Source organism: Pongo abelii, chromosome 4 (genome assembly GCF_028885655.2).
Source record: "Pongo abelii isolate AG06213 chromosome 4, NHGRI_mPonAbe1-v2.0_pri, whole genome shotgun sequence".
Taxonomy (NCBI): domain Eukaryota; kingdom Metazoa; phylum Chordata; class Mammalia; order Primates; family Hominidae; genus Pongo; species Pongo abelii.
This window is the reverse complement of record NC_071989.2, coordinates 120,742,823-120,765,645: the sequence shown is the minus strand read 5'-3', so window position 1 is coordinate 120,765,645 and position 22,823 is coordinate 120,742,823. Positions and strand designations below refer to the sequence as shown.

The window sequence follows — 22,823 nt, the reverse complement described above, 5'->3', positions numbered from 1 at the left end:
ATCCACTGCGTGAGAATGGAGGACCTGCAAAGCCAGGGGCCAACTGGAGGCCTGAATGGGGAGTGCGGGGAGGGGAGAGGGTGGGACATGGAGAGAAGAGAGCCACAGAGTCGGGCCGAGCACCGTAGGGTCCCCCAGCAGCAGCGGGGCAAAGCCGAGAAAGCTTTGCCGGGAGAGGAGACGTCAATGCTTGCAGACTCACTCACCTGCCAGACGCTCGCCCAGTGGCCAGAAGTACGAGCGCCGCCTGGGCTCTTCGTCTCCTGCCGGACGCAGCTCCTGCTGCCGCCGGTGCTCCAGGACCCGAGAGTTGAGGGTGGTACAGAAGCGGGCAAAGCGGCGACCGGACCCGAGCCCAGGGAGGCGTACATAGGAGGCGCCGGGGCCCGAGAAGGCAACTGCGTGCTTCACCTTCCTCACCAACAGCCAACAACAATTCCCGGGAACAGCATCGAGCCAACCTGGTCCGCTGCTCCCGGGCCTTAGCCCGCAGGTTCCCCCCAGCAGCAGCCAGGCTTCCGGCGGCCACACCCCACCCCCTTGCTACTTGCCCTCCGCCATCTTGTGGGAGGTGGGAAGACTACAATGCGCATGCGTCAGACGTGTTGCTGGCTTCCCACAGCCCAGAGACTAGAGCCTGTTATGCGCAGGCGCAATGGGTGCTGCGCTCCGTTTGCCGGGTACTGCTTCGCTGTTCTGTCCCGTGAGCCATTGCTGCCTAGGCAGCCGAGTCTCAGTCGCAGTACTTACTGGCCTTCTCTGAATTGTGCTGCAGCCCAGTTAATAGATCCTTCTGCACACACTAGTGCATTATTATTCTGCAGACATCTAACGAGTGCTCACTATTTGCTACTCCCCGTACTAGACGCCGATGATAGAAAGATGAATAAAATTCCGTCCTAGCTCCGAGGGGCTCATAAGATAGCGGAGAAACAGAGATGAACAAGTTATTATTTTGTAGCTGCGACCTCTGCTTCCCTACCACCTCTCACTACCAGCCTGTAGTTTCAATTTAAAAACACCTCTTCCGGGAAATCCTTCTTTGTCTCACACAGTTTGATAAGTTCTTTACCTTACGTTACCTCTTCAGTTTCATTTCATTCAACATTAATTAAACAATATCATTTGGGTTTCCGATATATACTAGATACTGTTTCAGGCTCTAGATTTACAGCAATAAGAAATACAATAAACTCATGGAACTTACATTCTAGTGTGAAAGAATAGACAATAAAAGACAGTAAACAAAAGAGTGTTTGCTGGTGATAAGGGATAGGAAGAGAGCAAACCACATAGAAAGATGATGGACAGTTGAGAGGTGGTGATTATTGATCTTTCTCCAGAGGTGACATGTAATCTGAAGCTTAACTGACCACGGGGGCCCAGGAGCCATTGGAAGATGTGGGGCAAAAGCTTTCAGACAGAGGGAACAACAGAACAGATCCTGAGGTGGTAGCAAGTCTGACATGAAAGAGGGACAGAAGGAATAGGTGGCATGGACAGTGGGAAGGAGATGTGGTCGGGATAGGAAGAGGCCAAATCAGGTAGGGCCTCCGGGTCATGGTAAGAAGTTGGATTTTATTCGAAATGGCCCTCGTATGTTGTTGACGCTGTCTCCCCTAGCCCCCACTACTCCTCTTCAAACACTTCTAGCTCCTGACTGCCTTGCTGCTTTGTGTATGCCCCCTTGACTACCTAGAAGACACTTCTTCTTGTTCTTTAAATGTCTAACTTGTTATCTTTCAAGTTTCAGTTTAAATATCACCTCAGAAAGACCATCCTTCCTAAGAATAATAAATTTTCCCCTGCCTTCCTCATTATTCTCAATCATTGCACCTTATCATTTCTTCCATGGTACTCAATATGTTTTTAAATGATCTATGTATTGTTTCTTCACTGCCTCCACACTAAACAGCCGACTCCATAAGACAGGGAAGACGTTTTGTTTACCAATGAATACACAGTGCCTAGCCCCGTATCTGGCATGGGTGGTTTGTCACTCAGTGTTTGTTGATTTAATAACTGTGGAAGTTTGTCAGCATCTGAATAGTTGGTGGTGTACTATATTGGTTTCACTTGGTTTTTAAAATGAAGTGCAAGTTACTTCTTATTTATATGTCTCCTCAGCTAGAATATAAATAGGAACCTTGGAGAGAGAGCAAATGGGATGGAGAAGGGTGGGTGGTTGTGGGGCAGTGGGCGGGGTTTGTATTACATATGTTGTAGTACAGAGAGAAGGAAGGCTTCAGGTTAATGGAATCCCTATTATATGTACTGTGAACTATGTTAGATATGAAATCCTCACCATAGCCCTGCTAGATAATTATCCTCACTTTTATACATGGGCAAATTCAGAGAGATTAAGTCCCTTGCCCAAGGTCTCACATTAAGGGATAGTGCTGACCATAAAGCCCATGCCCTTCCCATCTAGAGAAATTGGATTTGGAGACAGGCTTACTCGGTGATTTGATTCTGTGTCATTAGCAGGCTTTCATTAGAGATTTCATTCAGTTACCCCCACTTAAGAGTCCCATTCGTATTACTATCCCTGTATAGGACCTCAAAGGGCCTGACTGGAAACTACTGTCATTCTTTTCTTTTAAACTACAGCAGAACTCATTTTAGCATTTTCCTTTTAATGTTTTTTAAATTCTATATTTATTTTTATTAATAACATATATATTTTCATTAAAGGAAAAGAGGAAATACCAGCAAAATGGATACATAGTCTAAATGCTAGCTGCATCTATTGGTTAGGCTTCTCATTGTGCCTAGATGGGACTAGCTGTCCCATCTAGGACCCAGCTGATAACTTAGACCCCCAAAGACCCTTCTGGAAAAGAGTTATAGGCTCACTGCAACAACCTCTTCTTCCATTGATTTATCAGAATTACACACCATCATTTCCCCTCTAAATGGGATAGCTGCCTCAGGATGGCTGGGGAGACCTGCCAGAAAGGATGAGGCTGGCATCTTATCTGTGGGGACCATTTAGTCCTTATATGAGAGAAAAGATTCACTGAACTCATAACATATGCTCATCAACCAAGCCCTATCAGTCCATATGCAAATCAAGTAGTAGGTAGGAATATATATACTTGAAAACACTTCCCTGCCTTCTACCTCACTACAATGTAATCCTTGGAACAAATCCTAGAAACAAGACAAAGTCTTCAGTTTCTATGGTATTTACTTCTCTTATGGTTACCATCTGTTAGAGACTGAGTTGTGCTACTCGGAAAAAAGGTATGTTGAAGTTCTAACTTTCAGTACCAAAGAATGTACCCTTATTTTGAAATAAAATTATTGCAGATATAATTAAAATAAAATGAAGTCATACTGCAATGGGGTAGGATAACCCACCATGACTACTGTCCCTTTAAGAAGATGACCATGTGAAGACAGAGACAGAACGTGAGGATGCCAAATGAGGACAAAGGCAAATTGGAGTTATGCAGCTACAAGCCAAGGAATGCCAAAGACTGCCAGCAAACCATCAGAAGCTAGGAAGAGGCATGCATGGACTTTCCTACAGGTTTTAGAGGGAACATGGCCCTGTGGACACCTTGACTTTGGATTTATAACTTTCAGAACTCTGAGTCAATAAATATCTGTTGTTTTAAGCCACCCAATCTGTGGTACTTTTTTATAACAGCTCTATGAAATTAATACACCATTTTATCTGGCAGGGCCTGAAATAGAGGAAAGAGATATAGGCAGGCAGTGAGAAGGCTTGAGCTACTGCCCCAGTATGGCAGCAAGCCAGCTGCACAACCTCAAGCCAGTCACTGAACAACAGTTTCCTCATCTGTACCAACAGGGATAATGACAGCCACCCTGCCTACTTCAAAGATCTGCAGTGGTAACTAACAAGTATTCCTCCAGTGAGGCTGTGACGAAGGTCTGACAGATACTAAGAAACAATTATGTAAAGACAGGGTTCCTGCCACAGGGAATTTTACAGTCTGGCTGAGAAAACTAGACACTTTCCTATGATAAGATAACTAGTATGGGCCAAGTGCCAAGTGCGTGGTTCGGATCTTATTCACTATTGATGCTGAAAAAGGAAAGGATCCTGTGGACTGGAGTGGAGCAGGAGACTTCATGAAGGGCCTTAGCAGAAAAGGAATTTATTAGAAGGATATTTGACATCTACAGGATCTTCAGGAACAACATGCAACATTATGCCCGGAACTGGTCCCAAGAAGCCATCACTGTAGCCACTGCTGGATGCAAATACCAAAACTGAGACTGCCAGTACCACTTGACCCAGAGTGGATGATGCCTCTGCTGCTTCTGGAAAATAGATACAGTTACTATCACTGCCACTACTCTCAACAGAATGGAGGGTCACTTCATATTCACAACATTAGCTTTCAACCTCAAGCCTAGAATGGGGGCAAATCATGGATATAACCTAGTCACACATTAACACTCTAGCTACATGCTGTCCAATAGACATATAATGCAAGCCACATACATAATTTTAAATTTTCTAGTAGCCACATAAGAAAGGTTTAAAAAAAACAAAAACAAAAAATCAGCCTCTAATACCATCAGTTTGGGAGGCCAAGATGGGAAGATTGCTTTAGACCAGGAATTTGAGACCAGCCTGGGTAATAGAGTAAGACATTGTCTCTACAAAAAAATATTAGTTGGGCATGGTGGTGCATGCCTGTAGTCCTAGTTACTCAGGAAGCTGAGGCAGGAGGATCACTTGAGCCCAGGAGTTCCAGGCTGCAGTGAGCTATGATTGTGACACTGCACTCCAGCCTGGGTGACAGGGGGAGACCCCGACTCTAAAGCAAAACAAAAACCAGGTGAAACCAATTTTAATAATATATTTTATTTAACCCAATGTATCCAAAATATTTCAACATGTGGCACTAGACATACGTCAAGTGCTCAGTAGCCACACGTGGCCAGTGGCTGCCATGTTTGATAGCACAGCGCTAATTGATAGGCCAGGAAAATGAGCATATGAACTTTTAATTTCGATAGTGAGAGGGGATTTCTGCTTCATGAGGAGGACAATCTCCTAAACACAGTAAGAGAATTAAGACATAGTCTTACAAATGGAAAATAAAGTTGAAGGAAAACCAAGACTGGATTGTAGAGAATGGAAAACGGTAAACTAAGGGCATTTAATTTCATCATGTAGTGACTGAGAGCCACTGAAGGTTTGTGAAATGGGGAAGTATTTTGAAAATTTAATAAAAGTACCATGAAGGGGTAGGTGATAAAAAACACTTGAAGTTAGAATTTCTGGGCTTAGTTATGTTTTTTTTTTTTTTTTTTTTTTTAATCTGCAGCATTACACAAGTTGCCTTTCTGGATTTTTCTTCTCATCTTCAGACATGGTGCTTATAATATCTATCTCAGGCTTGTTGTGTTGTGAGGATTAAATGAAATGGTACATATGAAAATGACCAGCACCTGGTGCATTATTTAGGGTTCTCCAAAGAAACAGAACCACTAGAATATATATGAGATTTATTATAAAAATTGGCTCGTGTGGTTATAGAAGCCAAGAAATCCCACAATCTGCCATCCATAAGCTGGAGAACCAGAAAAGCTAGTGGTGTAATTCAGTCTGAGTCTGAAGTCCTGATGCTGACAGTATGAATGCTGGTTTGAGTCTGAAAGCTCGAAAAAACAGGAGAGTTATGTCCAAGGCAGGAGAAGATGCTCACCCACATTGGTGAGGGAGATCTTCTTTATTCAGTCTACGAATTCAAATGCTAATCTCTTTCTGAGGCACTCTCACAGACACACCCAGACATAATATTTTATCACTTATTTGGGAGTCCCTTAGCCTAGTCAAGTTGACACATAAAATTAGCCATCACACCTGGCAAGCACTCAATACATGATACTTAAATCTGAATGAATCTGAGTATCTGGTTAGAGGTCTAGATAGATAGTAAGGAGGTTGGATTATTTCCTAAAAGTCAAGAGGAACTCTAGGGTAAAAACCCAGAAAATACGTATTTTAGATATCTCGATTCTGTCTCAGCGTGGACAAGTTAAAATGTGTACTTGTTTTTTGCCTAGACCATGTCTTCCTTGAAGCCCTTACTGGTCATCCCTGGCCAGAGGTCATCTCTGCTTCCATGGCTTATTGTTCTCCTTTAGGTAGTATTACATTGCCACGTGTTGGCCTCATGTCTTGTCTTCTTTACTATAATAGATGCATACATGAGGGCATAGGTCATATCTTATTCATATTTGTATTTATCTCCTACAATTTCTTGGATTGAAAGTGTCCAAACAAACAGAAGCTGGATGATGAGTACCATGAGTATTCATTATATTATTCTTACTACTTTTGTGTATGCTTGGAATTTTTCATAATAAAAAGTATCTTTAAAAAGACATCCAAGAAACTTCTGCTGCTAGATGGGTGGCTAAGTACCAGTGTTTACTTCCTTCTTCTCTGTATAGTCCACTAAAATATCAGTAGCAGGACTTAATTTTTGATGAAACTAATGAATGTTAAACTTCAAGGCTCTTCACTTGCGTGGGCCCTTTTCAAGGTCCTGGAAAATGCCTTAGCAATATGTTCATAAGTTTTTGTAAAATCTGCAAAAGTAGTATCTCTTAATCACAATTGGTTAAGGGCATTTCTCTTTCCACTTTGACTTACTGTCTGTCACAGTTCTGTTTTGTCAGGTGGTATTAGAGTAGCTGTAATAACTTTGGGTTCCAGCTAAGGGGAAGTTGAGTTTAAGAGACATTTTTAAAAATTTGGTCAGAGGATATTTATGTGATTCATAGTTATGTCTGTGTCTAGTATCTTATTGATAACTATCTTAGTGGAGGAATAGCTTCCAGGAGTACTTCTGTAGTCCAGTGCCTGACTCTGTCTGCATTCTAACACAATGGGGCAGGACCAGAGTCTGTGTTGTAATATGAACATGTTCTTTGGCACCTGAACCCGAAGTATGTATAGAGCCAGAAGTTAGTCTATAGAAAATTCTTCCAAACTTTATAGCACATATGGAAAAGGAACGTGTAGATAACACAGAAAAAGAAAAGACATGATGGAATTTTTCCTAAATGAGATAACAATCTTAAGAAATCACAAGCCGTTACTAAAAACAAGTTGTCAAGCTGAAAAAAATCTAAACTATCAATAATAAAAGTTTTTTGATTAACCATGTTAGAAGAAAGACTGAATTATATTTCTATTTAAACTATTAAATTATAGTAAAACAAAATCACCAATTAAAAAGCATCTAGACAAAAAATATAGGACAAAACTACAGAGGTATGTCAGGCAGTAAAATAATGTACTTGTGTTATTTTTCCAGGTTTTGTGATGCTTGTGGATTTTGTGTCAGCATTCTAGATTTATTTTTTCATTCTAAAGAAATATTTACTTTTTCATCTAAATTTATATTCAAATGTTGTATTTTTTTTTTAAATTCAATGCCTTATCATGGACCTCTGCAATTATAGTTAGAGACATCAACATCCCTCTCTCAGTAATTGATAGAACTACTAGGCAGAAAATCAGCAAATGCATAGAAGACTTGAACAACAGAATTAATCAATAGGATCTAACTGACATTAATACAACACTCAGTAGAATGCACTTTTTTTTTTTAAAGCATCCATGACACACCACATGTTTAGCCAGAAAACAAAACTTAATTGGGAATAAATTTGTGACTATTGAGAATGAAGAATGTTCCATCAGCTGATGAGAGATTTGGCAAGTGTCTAGAAGACAGGAAATGATGGATGAACCAAGGTGGAAGACATGCTCCAATCCAGAACATAAACTGCCTTATGGAGAGGCCCACCTGACGTGGAATTGAGGGAGGCCTCTGCCCAAAAGCTAGTGAAGAACTGAGGTTCTTAGTCCAACAGTTCATGAGGAACTCCCTGCCATCAATCATGTGAGAGAGCTTGGAAGTGACTCTCCCAGTCAAGGCTGCAGATGATAGCACAGCCTTGGCTGAAAGCTTTATCAGAGACCTTGAAGCACGGGTACCTAGGTAAACCATGCTCAAATTCCTGACCAATAGAAACTGTGAAAAAAAATACTTCTTGTTATAAGCTGCTAAATCTTGGTATAATTTGGAAGGCAGACATGAGAAGGTATGAATTCCATTTCTAGCACTAATTGAATTGGTCATAGAGCAAGTTTGAAAATCTTTAATTATGACACCAATTATACATGTTTCTTCTTTTTTTTTCTCTTGTTCCTGTATCAACATTTCACTCATGATACACTAAACTTCCCTTCTTTTAAGCTCCACCTATTTCTTAAAACTTTCCAGTTAAAGTGGCTGAATGCAATAATCAGCCAGAGACTCTGTGCTTTTCTAATGACAAAAAAAAAAAAAAAAATGGAAAACCCTCCATCTGGGTAGAAATTGATAATTAGCCATATCCAATTCCTGGACATCTGGCTTTTAAATAAAACTGAGCATAGCAATGTCTGCTCCCTCGGCATTATTTTACTGAAAGTGCTACGTATTCTTCTAGTACTCAAAGGGACAGCACCAATGTAACTTGAATATCAAGTTACTAAAGATTTGTCTCAATTGTTTTTCATACTACGAAAATGTTAGCTATTTATCATAGAAAATTTGGAAACTCCAGAAAATCTCAAGAAGAAAGAAAAAAAATCTCACCATTCAAGATAAAAATTGTCACCATTTTGGTGGTGCTCTTTCCAGATTTACTTTAAAATGAAAGACATTTCAGAATAACAATATTGCCCTCGACAATAAATCCTCATTTTATAAAAGCATATTTTAATGAATAAAATTTAACAAAGAAAACCAAATCATTTATTTCACTGAAATTCACATCAATATCTTGACACAGTTTATGGATTGGCTGATGACATTGATAATCAGCCCTAACAACCAGTCTGAGTAGCTCAGGGGAACATCCCACAAGAGCAAAGCAGCCCCAGGAGCACGTTGAGAGCAGTGGGGTTCAAGAGAAACAACATATGTTTGCATCCATTCTCCCTTCATGCTGCTACTGTTCCCCCATCATTTGGGGTAGGAGAGGGATCCAGAGGCTTGCACCAAGATCTTTAGTGGACTGGAGCCAGCTTAAAGAACTGGGAGAAAGTCAGTTTAGAGATTTTATGAGTTGGCAATTACACACAGCTATTATCAAAAATTAAATAATATAAAATTGCAATTCAATAAATTATGTTGAAAACAAAGGTAATAAGTGCTCAAAACTCATCACTGTCAAATCATTTTCTCACATTTAACCATTTCCTATGCTCCTGATGCCATTCCATCTGTTGTATCTGAATGGTGGAAATACTGCATAATGTTCTAGGGCACATCTGTTCGAAACACTAAGTTCAATGATGTCACATTGGTAGTTTGAAATTGGCCAGAGTGAGAGCATTTACACCAGGGAACTCAAGAAATGCTCAAAATCTGGGCTTGACTTATTGTTTTGTTGATAGTCTAGTGATGGAGAAAATGTTAATGCTGTACATTAAAGTTAAAAGCGTGCCGCGTCTATTGCTCTTACTTTGCAAATAGCACAAAGATTGAGGAAATATTATTTCGGTATTTAAAAACCATTATCAAATTCTCCCAAGTCACTCACATTATTGACAAATAAATAAAGTTCTAACACATATCTTTGTTGTTTCATTTTCATCTTACTCATTAATGACTAAGAAAATATCAGCCAGGATTCTTGTCAAAACTACACTTGTTTGTTATTTATAATGAGAGGTTGGCTACAGATACAAAAGTTCAGCAAAAATCAATGAAACATTCATGAGCAAAAATCATGAGATTTATTGACTATATGAAATTCACATTAAATAATATTTTCTGTTTTGCTAATATTTATACACTATGTGCTATATACTCTTTTCTCTTTTTTTTTCTTTTTTGTTTTTTTTTTTTTTTTTGAGATGGAGTCTTGCTCTGTTGCCCAGGCTGGAGTGCAATGGCATGATCTCGGGTCACTGCAACCTCTGCCTGCGGGTGCAAGCGATTCTCCTGTCTCAGCCTCCTGAGTAGGTGGGATTACAGGCGTGTGCCACCATGCCTGGCTAATTTTTGTATTTTTTTTTTTTATTAGAGATGGGGTTTCGCCATGTTGCCTTGGCTGGTCTTGAACTCCTGACCTCAAGTGATCCACCTGCCTCAGCCTCTCAAATTGCTGGGAATTATAGGCGTGAGCCACTGCACCCAGCCTGTGCTATATACTCTTCATATCAGTAAAATTTAAAAGAAACTTTAGTAGTGTGTGTGTGTGTGTGTGTGTGTGTGTGTGTGTTTGTATGTGTGTGTTTCAGAGAGCTGGTTACTAATCATTTACCAGTGTACTACTGATTAGAAGCGAATGCTTCCTTTTGCCCTACTCGACTTAGCCTCCAGCTAATCCCTTTCATCAAGGTTTCAGCTAATGAATAAATAGGAAAAGTAAGTGAGAGAAAAATAAGGGCTGCAGGAAATAGAAGAGGGAGGAAGAATATAAAAGAAAGACAGGAAGGAAAAGAAAGATAAAGTTCTCCCTGACTTGCCTGTGTACATCTTTCTTTCTCTCTATCTTTTACCATCAGCCAGCAGCTGTCTTTGAGAAAGGAGACAAACCATTGCACAACCCTTTAGGAGTCCTGGAACCACAAATATGTCAGGGATTAGCTGGTAACCCCACTCATAAGAGAGCTAAGAAGCCAGCAGTCTCCACCAACAATGACCACAGTGATCTGGGTCAGAGTTTTTTGTTTTTTTGTTTTTTTAAATTGAGCTGTAATTTATATACAGCAAAATTCACCATTTAAAAGTATAATTTAATAAGCTTTGACAAATGCAGACAGTCATGTAACCACCACCACAATCAAGATATAAAACATTTTTGTCATACGCAAAGGTTCACTTGAGCCTATTCGTGGTCAACCCCCTCCCCATTTTCAGCTGCTGGCAACCACTGATTACTTCTCTGTCCCTCTTATTTTGTTTTTTTTTTGCAGACTGTCCTATACCTTATGAGTCCAGCTTCTTTCACTTAGCATAATGTATTGGAGATTACCCCGTGTTGTTGCATGTTTCAGTATTTCCTGTCTTTTTACTGCATTATATGGATGTACCATTGTTTGTTACCCTTTCACTGGTTGAAAAACATTTGGGTGTTTTCAGTTTGGGGTGATTATTAATAAATCCATTATAAATATTTGTGTACAGTTTTTTGAGTGGACATATGTCTTCATTTCTCTTGGGTAAATACCTTGGAATGGGATTTTTGGGCCATATGGTAAGTGTATATTTAACTTTATAAGAAACTGCCAATTACATATACTAAATGATGAGCATCTTTTCATGTGCTTATTTGCCATCTATGTATTTAATTTGTTGAAGTGTCTGTTCAAATTTTTGCCTATTTCTAAATGGGATTTTAAAAACCTACTGAGTTGAGAGAGCTCTTTATGTATTTTGGATATATGTCTTTTAATGAATATGTATTTTATAAATATTTTCTCACAGTCTGTAGCTTATATTTTTAACAGTGTCTTTTCAAGAGCAGAAGTTTTAAGATTTAATGAAGTCCAAGTTATCAGTTTTTATTTCTTTTTTGGATCATGTTATAGGTGTTGTATCTAATGAATCTTTGCCTAACCCAAGGTCACAAAATTTTTCTCCTGTGACTTTTTCCAGACATGTTATAGGTTGTACATTTAGGTTTATGATCTATTTTTACCTTAATTTTTGTATATGGTACAAGATAAGCGTTAAGGTTCTGTCTTTTTTAGTACATAGAAGTCCAATTTTTCCATAATCATTTGCGATTATCATTTAAGACTCTTCTTTCTCCATTGAATTGATTTTGCACCTTTGTTGAAAACCAATTAACCGTATGTATGTATATGGGTTGTGTTAGAATTTTTAAAAGAGACTTCTATGATAGGGGCTACCAACTACTTTTCTAGGGAGGAAAACTAGTATCTCAGAGAGCCAGACGCTGTTCTCACCAGTTCCGAGAGATGAGTAAATTCCTAAAGCAGGAAGCTTTGAGGGAGGCTCAAGCATAGGCTTCCTTTACCTTGAACTGAAAGAGACAGGTTATTGTCTGACTACTAGCTACCAGGCTCATGGTATTCCTCATGTGCCTGAACACTAGGCAATCCTGAATATGAGGAGACCTTCCTTTTTTTTTTTTTTTCCAAAAAAGCAACTAAAAAATGGTAGGCCAACTTGGAAATAATATACACTTCTAAGGATATAGTCAAAACAGTCAAATGTCTCTTTCTAAAAACTTTGTTATAATGAACTATTATTTATTAAAATCCCACATCATATAAAATGACATGTGCATTTAAAAATGTTCTAGAGTTTTTCTGTCTCACATACTACGACCTAGTTTTACTTAAGCTCCTTGCATGTATCTTCAGCATTATAATCTTTGCCAACACTAGAACCATGCTGGTGTCATCTTACCCCGGTTTTTTCCAAGCACATCAGCTTTGTTTCATTCGATCTGTTATTTGAAATACAGCACTTTTTGAATCCCAGCATGAAGCTGTCTTCAGCAATTTTATCATAAGCCACAAGTACCTATTTACATAACATTATGGGAGTTGGCATTTTTATTCATTTTGAACCCATGCTTTTATGATTTCTACCTCGTAATTATTTATAGTGTTTTTTTAAAACAAATATATTTAGAAATTGTATTGTGCCTCTTCCAGTCTCCCCATCAAGGAGGATGAGATAAGAGAAAAGAGGAAAGGAAGGCATTAAAACCCCTAAAACCCAAAGTACAGGGATGGTGCAAAAGAAAAATGGGAAGGCCGGATTGATAAGAGGGTTGGGTCAACTCCCAGGTATGCCTTGTGGGTCAAGAGAGTGGGCAGTGGGAGCTGGGTGAAGCATTATTGGCAGCAGGGTGACAGCAGTCTGGGGTCCTAGACACCAGGGCCCCAAGGTTTCCTCCTTGTCTGATGAGGCAGAACAGGATTCAGGATTAAGGGGCTCACCAATATCCCCCATCAGTAGAATAGAACTTATATTTTGAGGGCTCACTGGTGAGTCCTGGGCTTTATTTCTGCCCTCTGACTTGAAGACCTTCCAACATCCTTATAAAGTGCAAAGCAGTGAGTGAGTAGCTCTTCATTTATGTCTCCATGGATGGCAACTTAGTGCCTATCTCTATGTTCCTGAAGAGGGCTGGGCAGTTTCTTACTTTCTTTTTTTTTTTTGTGTGTGTGTGTATGTGGTCTAAGTTTCACTCTGCCTTCTGAGGTCCTTTTCACTTCCTTTTGGAAAATATCTTTCGGCAGTAAAGCTGAGCTCACATGGGTCTCCTAAATCTCTTCTGCCCTATTTCAAAGTGTGTGTGTGTCTGTGTGTGCATGCGAGCGTGTGTCTGTATCTTCAGGGGGCTTAGGAGCAGGTGTAGCTCTCTATGTTTGCATTTTGGCATCCGTGTTAGTTTGGAGTTCAATCAGAAGACAGATACCACATAGTAATTTGAACATCAGGAATTGAAATAGAGAACTATTAACTTTAACAAAAGATTAGAGTAAGAGGAGATTGGCTAGTCAAAGGTAAAAATAACTTTAAGGCCGAAAGCAACCTAATGGAGAGCAGCTACAACTCAGGGCTGAGTTAGAGCACCCAAGGAAGAGACTCCTCCATCCTGGGCTGAGATCCAGATCCAGACCTCATTGGTAGATGGTGCAACCATGGCTCACTGGATGGAGAAGAGGTTTGCTGAGGTCCTCTGCTGGTGGGACTACCTGGGAATCCACCCTCTAGATTACCAGGGGAAGCTCCCTATGGGGAGGTGCCATGCCTTGGATCTCATTGCAAAGTTCTGTGAGAGGATTTTTGGGGAGACGTTTCTGGGGAAGTGCTGAGCTTAGGGTACTCCATTGCAAAGCAGCCTGAGAAGGTGATAGGGAATGATGCCCCTGGGGAGGTACCACTTATTGCTGGCTGCTGGACACTGCTATCCCCTGTGGATAGCACTGGAGGAGCTGATGCTGTGTGAGCCAGTGGGTACTGCAGGAGCTTGCTGAGAGGTGCACACCAGAAATAGAACAAGAAATCCCTTCTTCCTTCAGTGCCCTTCTAGCACCCTCTACCGACGAACATCATGCTAGCTGGCAGAAGAGAAATACTGAGTCTAACTCCATTATTGCAGAGCAGGCAGTGAAGGGTGAGTTTAGAATGGATAGGTAATAAATTGATAATTGGCACAGCATCTCATGCCTGAAATGTTTACGGTTCCTTCTCATTCTCATCTGAAGTCTATCTGCCTGGAGATGTGTACTCCATTGTGGGGTACACAGTGCAGGAGAGCCCTGCTCCAAGCCACAGGGAAACTGTGTCATGGGACTGCGAACAACAAAGAAAATCCTCCTGCTAAAACCAGCAGCAGCATCACTAGATGTTGCCCAGGCTTTGGGTGGAAGTTGAATTCTGGTGTGGACTCTGTTGCCATCTGCAGACCAAAGTCTTCTGTGTCTGGGTAGAGGTAGGCAACCACTCTAGTTCTCCTTGTATGTAATCAGCTTGGTCAGCCAGATGGAGGTTGATGATTTCGCTTTCGAACTACACATGTAGCAGTCCACTGCCTATCCTTATCTTTGCCATAATAATCTCTTTCAGGCATGTCTCGTGATGCCAAACACTACAAACATGACAGTGGTAGTGAACCAGTGTAAAGCAGATCATCAGGGCCATCCCCATAACATCACTCAGCACAGGAGTTGGGGATTAGGAGGCAGGAAGTGGAGAATGGGGAAGCTCCAGGTGTTCTGTGCCTCTGGCCATGGAAACCAAAGACACTTCCAGGTCTCCACAGAATTTCAAGGTGAACTCAAGCTGGCTGGCTGCCTTAGGACACTGCTCTCAAGAAACACAGCTCCTGGTGACACTTGAGGGTCTTCAAGACAAACTTCTGTATTCCTTCAGTGTAGCCAATTCATTCACTGTTGAGGAAAAAGTATCTTTCTGGTCTCAATGTGCCTTACCATCCCCCTACAACCACCCCGTTTCCAAAACGTCCTGGCCTAGTTCCCAGTCATAACTTTCCCTCAAGAGCACCTCCCACTTGCTTGGGAATGATGGGTTAGAGGTGATAAAATTATCAGCCTGATCAAAGAGATTCTATTGCCACCCTTTCGTCCATTGAAAATAAGCTGAGGCCAGTAAGAGCGAAGCATTGCATGAGTCATCAGATGCTGGTGAAAATGACAGAATTGGAACCTTCAAAGTAATCCATAAGCTCAATCAAGAAAATACTAAATTTTGCCTGGAATAATGCTAAAATTTAGATTTTTTGCTGTTATTAAGAAAAAGAGTAGTATTTTAAAATAAAGCACTTGATTGCACCTAGATCTTTGCTTTCTGTGTAAGATTGCACTAAAACCTATCTGCTGTCTGTATTTGAAGAAGTAGTTACAACCTCTCTGCAGCCTCGCTGTAGGAGATAGAGACCCCTAGATGAACTTGGAAACCCTAGAGCAGGGGGAACCTTTGACTGTCTTCTCTGGAACCCTGGGAGGAAATCACCCAACAGCGTGCTCCTTGCCAAACTGAGTAGAAATGGAAGATTAAGTAGAGAGAAGGCTGGACACAGTGCTCGCAGCCTGAACATGGCGGAAGCACACTGAGCTTTCCAATAGGTCCAACAATAGGCATGACAGGGTCCATCTTGCCTTGGAGCATGGTGACCTATAGCCCAGGCTCTAGGGTGGGAAGCTGAAAAGATCAATGTGAGGTTGAGTCTCCAAACTTCATTTGAGCCAGAAGGGGCTGAATGGGGGTGGCCATGGTGGGCCTTTATCACATTTAGACAACAGGCTACAAGTTATCAGCTGTAAAACCTTCAGCTGCAGCAAGGACACTAGCATCTGGGGCACATCCAGACGAACCCCTGTACACAGATATATCCTGATGGGAAAGAGAAGACGAGAATCCTTGAGAGTGGAATCAAATTCATGTATTGAATTTGAGCTCCAACTGTACTGAGCTTACATCTTTAATTTGACTGAATATTTACTCCAAGACACTAACCTTGAAACTGCAATGACACAGTTACCTTGAGAGTGACAAGGCTGAGTCTACCTCTATCATTGAAAATGGAAACTTTAAAGTTAAATTGAATTCCACTATAGAGAAGTAAACTAAAATACATTTCTTCTCACTTCATTTGTACATTGTGAATTTTAAATTCATTACACTATCATATTCTCCCTTTGAAGTCTTAAATAATTTATGTAGTGTGGACAGAAATGTGACTCAGCTGTGAGTTCAGCAGTCCTGTATTGGCAGTGTCTGTGGAGCCCACACATAGACCTGGGGCAGATTTCCCGTCTCTGTTTCCTACAGAGAGGCTAGAGGGACGTTGTAACTACTCCTTTAAATACAGACAGCAGATCGATTTTAGGCATTCTTACAAAGAAAACAAAGACCTAGGTGCAATCAAGTGCCTCATTTCAAAATACTATTCTTTTTCTTAATAATAATAGCAAAAAGCTAAATTTTAGCATTATCACTAGCAAAATTTAGTATTTTGTTGATTAAGCTTACAGATTACTTTGAAGCTTCAAATTCTATCATTTTCACCAGCGTCTGATGACTCATGCAACTGTTCATTCTTGCTGGCCTTGGCTTATTTTTGATGGGCAAATGGGAAGCAAAAGACATGTCTTTGATCACTGATAATTTCACCACCTCCAACCCATCATTCCCAAGCAAGTGGGAGGTGCCTTTGCCTCAGAGTCCATAGGACTTCTCAACTTCTCCCAGCTGACGATAGCCCAACGATGACACAGTTTTTTTCAGGGGCCAGGACACATTACACATCCTATTAATTAAGTGTATATGACCAAAAAAAACATTTATTAAGCACTGATGGTATGCTAAGTGCCAGCTTGTAAATCATATGTTGAAAAATAAGAGGTTCCTTCAAGGAGAGCGCTGAGGGAAATAAGATAAGAGAGTGGACTGACACAGCCTAATGAAAGCATTTGCTGAATAATCTAGGTGAAATCTCTCAAATAATAGACTACTTTTCCCTCTTCTTTGATGACTGAGAGGACAGAGAGAAAAAGAGCAACAAAGAGGCAAAACCAGGGACAAGAATAAGGCAATAAGTCAAGTAGGTGGTATCAAAGCAGGAATGAGAGAACTGTAATGATGGAAAAAAATGCTGTAAAAACATTAGCTTGCCATCTGAGGAAAACTTGTCTGACACGTTTCTTCTCAAACTAGTTTCATCCTTCATTTACCATTAGTCAAAATTCACATTATTGCCCTGAGAAGTGCCCTTCTCTGATCCAAGTCCTTTCTAATTTGACCTGTGGGAAATCTAGTGGGTTGAAAGCACCGTAATGCATTGTGGGAGGGAGTGGTCTGCTGGTAATGGAACCATGTCAATATAGTCTGCTATGGCAGAAGAAGTAGGAGCTGGGAGCTGGTAGTTGAGGGACCAGGAAAGCAAGGAGATGATAAGAAAGAAAGGCATTATTTCCTTTCATTCAAGTGGCAGGAATAAAAGGCTTTAAGAAAATTATTATTTAAGGTAGACGAGTCTTCTATTACAAGGCTCTGTCTTTCCTCTCATATTAATTAAACACACACACACCCCCCACAACCTGCGTTACTTATCTAGTATTCTGAGGAGGAGGAGAGGTCAATTACTTTCATAAAAAAATACTTTATGTTGAGACATGCAATGGAGGTTACTTTAAAATATAATAATCTTATCATTTGTATATAATTTCATTTTCCAAGTAATAGGTGTTTTCAAATAGAGTTTGCTTTGGCCTAATTCTTTAAAATGTACCTACAGCTAAACAATAAGTGAGTACAAAGGTGAGTATGTGTTAATTCTAAAACTAGTTCTATTTTTGAGACGTTTTACTTTTTAAAAATGCTTAATGTAGTTTAATACTCATATTTCAAATCCTTTTATTGACCCGTACTGTCTCAGTAAAGCATTGATAACATAGCATTAACATCCACAATAATTAATATAATAAACACGAGATTATGGCTTTCTTACAAAATGTAGCAGATGAGAGAAAGAGCTGAGAAAAACAAAGCTCTTTTCAAAACATGGTATCTTAAAAACAGTTATTAAAACTGATAGCAAAGAGAATACAGAGCAGTAGCTTCAAAGTCACTTGCGTAATACCTAATTTCTTATTTACTTGCAGAAAATGTGCTTATGGTCAAAATATTATCTCACAAATTAGTCTACAGTACTTATATAAAGATGAAACAGAACCTTTTAGCAAAATTTCATCATAAGGAACTACCCTGATGTATTGTTTCTGGGTCCAGTGCTCCAAATCCCAATTATGGACCTGCTTTTCAGGTGCTTTGTTTCAGGTGCTAAACAAAGAGGACATTGGATCTGCCTTTTGTAAGAAAACAAAAGGCTGTGGTTGGAGACATGTGATGCCCATCATTTGCTCCTGCTGGCCAGAGGCAGAAAGGACCAGGGGAGGGGAGAAGAGACAAGGGCTACATTACTTAGAAACATCAAATTCTGATGCTGGGAATTTAGGAGAAGCATCCATAGAGATCCTGGAATTCCTCTTTCTCTGTGTTTTTTTTTCCTTTTCTTTTTACTCTAAAAAATTGGTATAGAATAAATGTACATATCTTGGGGTACGTGTGATAATTGAATACATTTATGTAATTTCAAAAGATCAAATCAGTGTAACTGGAATGTCCTCACCTTAAATATTTGTCTTTTCTTTATGCTAGAAACATTCAAATTATTCTCCTCTAGCTATTTTGAAATGTACAATAGATTATTGTTAACTATAGTCACCCTACTGATCTATCAAATACTAGATCTATTTCCTCTATCAAACTGTATATTTGTTTCCATTAATCAACCCCTCTGTGCTTCCTGAAACAAAGACATCTAACCAGACCTTGGATGGATTCTTGTTCTGGGCTGAAAAGCTTGAAGAAGGGAGAGCAGCTGCAAGGACAGCAGCATCGGAGTGGTTTAGTCTTTCAGTTCTGCCTCTAGCTCCTTAGCTGAAAGCTTTTTCTCTGCCTTTAGAGGAACAAAGACCTCTGCGTCCTTAAGGTGTCCAGAGAACAATTTGGTCCCCACAGCGCAAGTCATCCAGCGCAGCATTTAGGTAAAACTACCAAAGCATCAGAAGGCTCAAAATGATTCTGAAAATTGAGGCAAATCGTCTAAATAATTCTACCAAAATTGTACTTTTGTTCAAACACATAGATGGCTGAGGCAAAAGTGGTCCTTTTGGCTTATCTTAGACAACAATGAAAATTATTTACATCATTTGGTAGGTTTAGATGAGAATTAAAATATACATTTTTTTGAAGAAGTATATTAATGTAGATAAAACTATTGGAATACATTTACCCATGGTATTTCTAAAGAGCAGATGACAATGTCTAAAAGACAGATTCTGATGGCAAAATTGTAGAGTGCAGTGTGAAATCTGCACATACCTTAACTTCAGGGGCATTAGTCATAATAGTGACCTACTTCACTGGGTTGTTAGGACATATGTAATATTCTAGGTAAAAGGAAGGAGACTCTTTGAGCCAACCAGTGTGTCTAACCTTCCCAGAATCCCATGATAACTTTCTTTATTTTCTTTTTTGGTTTATTTGGCTGAAGTTAATGTTAAGACAAGATATATTCTAATCTATATCAAAAGAGTTTAGAACTCATGGGCCCAAGAGTTTAGAGCTCATAGTAATGCAAATTACTTACATCATTCCATTTAATACCAGAGTGATATGAGCTCTGCACTGAACAGCCAAAGCTGCAAATAGTTGGCAAGAAAATGAAGGGCCTGTCCCAAAAGAATGCTCTGCTTCAGGCTCTACCAAGGACAAATTCTTCAGTGGAGCATATCAGCTGCCATAGGAAAACAGAAGCAAAGTTATGTCAGTGATTCTAGAACCCATACTGCTCCAACTTGAAAGTACGTTGGTGTTTGTTGAAAGCTCATTGTAGCATCATTGGCTATGATCAAGTTCTCATGGTAAAAGAAAAATAGTATCTTTTTTGTCAGAAAAGAGTGTTTGTAATAAATATGATACATTTAAAGTTGGATTTTCTTGTGGAAAATAGACTGGTTTTTTAAAGGATAGCACTAAGTTAAATTAATTTATATATCTATAAAATGAGCTTCTTCATTTGTACATTCAATGACTCTAGCTGATTTTCCCAAAATATATCACACAGTCAAACATTCCCACCAAGCTAAGAATAGAAACAAGCTGTTAGTAAAAGGAATAATGGTGAGAAGTAGACCTGCCAAGACTGAATAATTAAAAGTGATCCAGAATTGAAAAAAGCAGAGTATTTTCCCCCACCTCCTTATGTTACAACATCTTACAACAGTAGCACAAATGCTTCTGCGGCTTACAATGAAAATGGCAGAATTCCTTAGGCCAAGGGACTCAAAATATAAATTCTCCCCCTACTTTCCATACTGGGGCCATAGTGGGACAGATGCAGCTCTCTTGTCCTCTGGGTTTTTCAAATACAGATAATTAATTTTAATTTTTATTTATTTATTTTTGAGAGGAACAGTCTCTTTGTGTTTCCCAGGCTGGTCTTGAACTCCTTGGCTCCAGCGATCCTCCTCCCTCAGCCTCCCAAAGTGCTGGGATTACAGGTGTGAGCCATCACACTCAGCTCACCCTTCTTGTTTTTAATAAGTAAAGTGAAAACTTTTTATAAAAAGAATGTTGCTTAGCTATTCTCATCTCTAGTAAAGATGGAGAGATAGTAATAGGATTCAACTTCATCAGAAGGAGTTTAGGGTGAGCTAGAAAGAATTTCCTGCATCCAGGAGTGATGAGGCACAGAACAGCTTCCGATGATTGTGCTTTTCCTGTCCCTGAAGGAATTTGCAGATGATGATACAGCATATATTTGGTGGGGTAGTAAGCATAGTAATGGGATCAGGAATGCAGAATATTAGTTATGGAATAACAGGCTGCTCAGTTGCTAAGGAATCCTAAAAATAGGGCATGAGTGACTAGCTGAGAGGGGTGGGGAGGAATGGGTGGTTTCCTGGATTTCACTGGGTGCCCAGATCTGACAAAGACAATGCAGAGCTGCTTTCTGCAGCTGCAGAGATCGAGCAGCAAGCGTGGACAGCCAAGTCTGAATCCTAACTATCTTGCAGAGCTATTCTTAACAAAGGCCTAGCTTTCTTCCAGTGCAGGCCAGCCCCAACACACACAGTCCTCAGACTCACAGGAAAGTCTTGAGGCTTGGGTTCTTGGGGGAGAACAGAGGTCCACAGTTCCTCCAACAACTGTGCCCATATGCACATCCCCTCTCCCAGCCTCATCTAATTTTCAAATGAATTCCCCAGCTTGGAAAATGTTTGGGTAACAGACTCCCACCCATCATTCCACAGTGTGCAAAGCTGACTATTTGCACACTGTGATGAGAGAAATCTAATAGGTGAAAAAAGGGTGGATGATTTTATTTTGAAGCAAAGTTGTGTTTGTTGTCATCCTGGACAAGTTGACCTCTGCAAAACTGTTTGTTTTGAAGATTCCCCAAAACTATTTTAAGCAAAGTTTACAGCTTATCAAATAAATGGAGAAACTCCCTAGGGAATAATGTGTTAGAAAATTTGCCTGCCAGTTTCCCACATCCTCTACCTCACAGCCTATCAATGCTGTGCTACTTGTTTCCTCTGAGACAGGTTCTAATACGGATTGTGGCTTTCATTTGCTTGGTGGGATTTTAAAAAATTTCTGATGTTGTTGTAACAAAGGGCTTTGCTCATTTTTCTTTTAGTCGATGATAAAACATGGTAGAAATGATATTTGGCTGCTGTGTGGACACCAGGGAGATGGCACGAAAATGAAGAGAGTAGAGGAGACCTGGAGGAGGACATCAGCAGAGGAAAGGAAACCTATCTCTACTGCCTTGAGCAAGTGTTGCTGTAGGACAGAGAAGGTTGGGTTCATGCTCTCTGGATCCCTTTGATGTCTTTGTCCATTCTTTTAAAAAGCTGGCTCAAAGGAAGAAAGCTCAGGGCTCTGTTTCTAAAGATTTCTATTTTACCCTTTTTAGCAATATTATTAGTTCATGGGCTTGGAGACTTAGTAAGTGACATTGGTTTGTGGGATTACACAAAGGACATCCCAACCCAATGGAAAAAATGTTTCCCCAAACTTTCGTTGAGATTCACTGCTTTATTAAGACATTAACTTTTCCTGGAAGGCTCTGTTTAATTTAGAAAGAAGAAAAGAAAAACCTTGGTAGGGAAGAATGGTTATATCATTACCAGACATTATAATGTGATGACTAGCCAATAGAATATAGGACATGGAACAGGTGGGTTCTTTTCTATTTTAAATATGAAATATAATTTAGGTGTAGTAAATTTTACCCTTTTAGTGTATAGTGTTGCAAGTGTTGACAAACATGTATGGTCATGTAACCACCACCACAATCAAGATATGGAGCAGTTTTCATCACATCAAAACATTTTTACTTATATCAGGATAATATCAGATATTATCCATATCCCTTCTGGTTAAACCCTTCCCCAGTCCATAGCAACAACTAATCTGTTTTCTGTTCCCCTAGGGTTACAGTCAATGTCATATAAATAGGCTCATACAATATGTAGCCCTTTTAATCCGTTTTTTTTCAGGTAGCATAACGTATTTGAAATATATCCATGTTCTTTTGTGTTTTAACAGTTGCTCCCTTTTTTACTGCTGATTATTATGTCATTGTAGGGATGCACCAGAATTTATTTATTCATTCCCCAGTTAAGGGACTGCTATGGAATGACTTCTGTCCCCCACAGATTCACATGTTGAATCCCTCACTCA

The 22,823-nt window shown here is 39.9% G+C and overlaps 1 protein-coding gene across 5 annotated transcripts in view; it reads right to left on the bottom strand.

Annotated features, from left to right (window-relative positions):
* Positions 1 to 632, bottom strand: part of APC (APC regulator of WNT signaling pathway) — a 140,455-nt gene extending 139,823 nt beyond the window's left edge. For 2 of the 5 annotated variants that reach the window (XM_054555817.2, XM_054555823.2), the window contains exon 1: positions 207 to 590. In XM_054555817.2, coding sequence (XP_054411792.1) covers positions 207 to 371 — 165 coding nt within the window. In that variant the 5' untranslated portion in view covers positions 372 to 590. Of the gene's footprint in view, positions 1 to 206 lie in introns of all 5 variants that reach the window. The other 3 variants (XM_054555819.2, XM_054555818.2, XM_054555816.2) reach the window with 2 other exon arrangements.
* Positions 633 to 22,823: the final 22,191 nt, after the last annotated feature.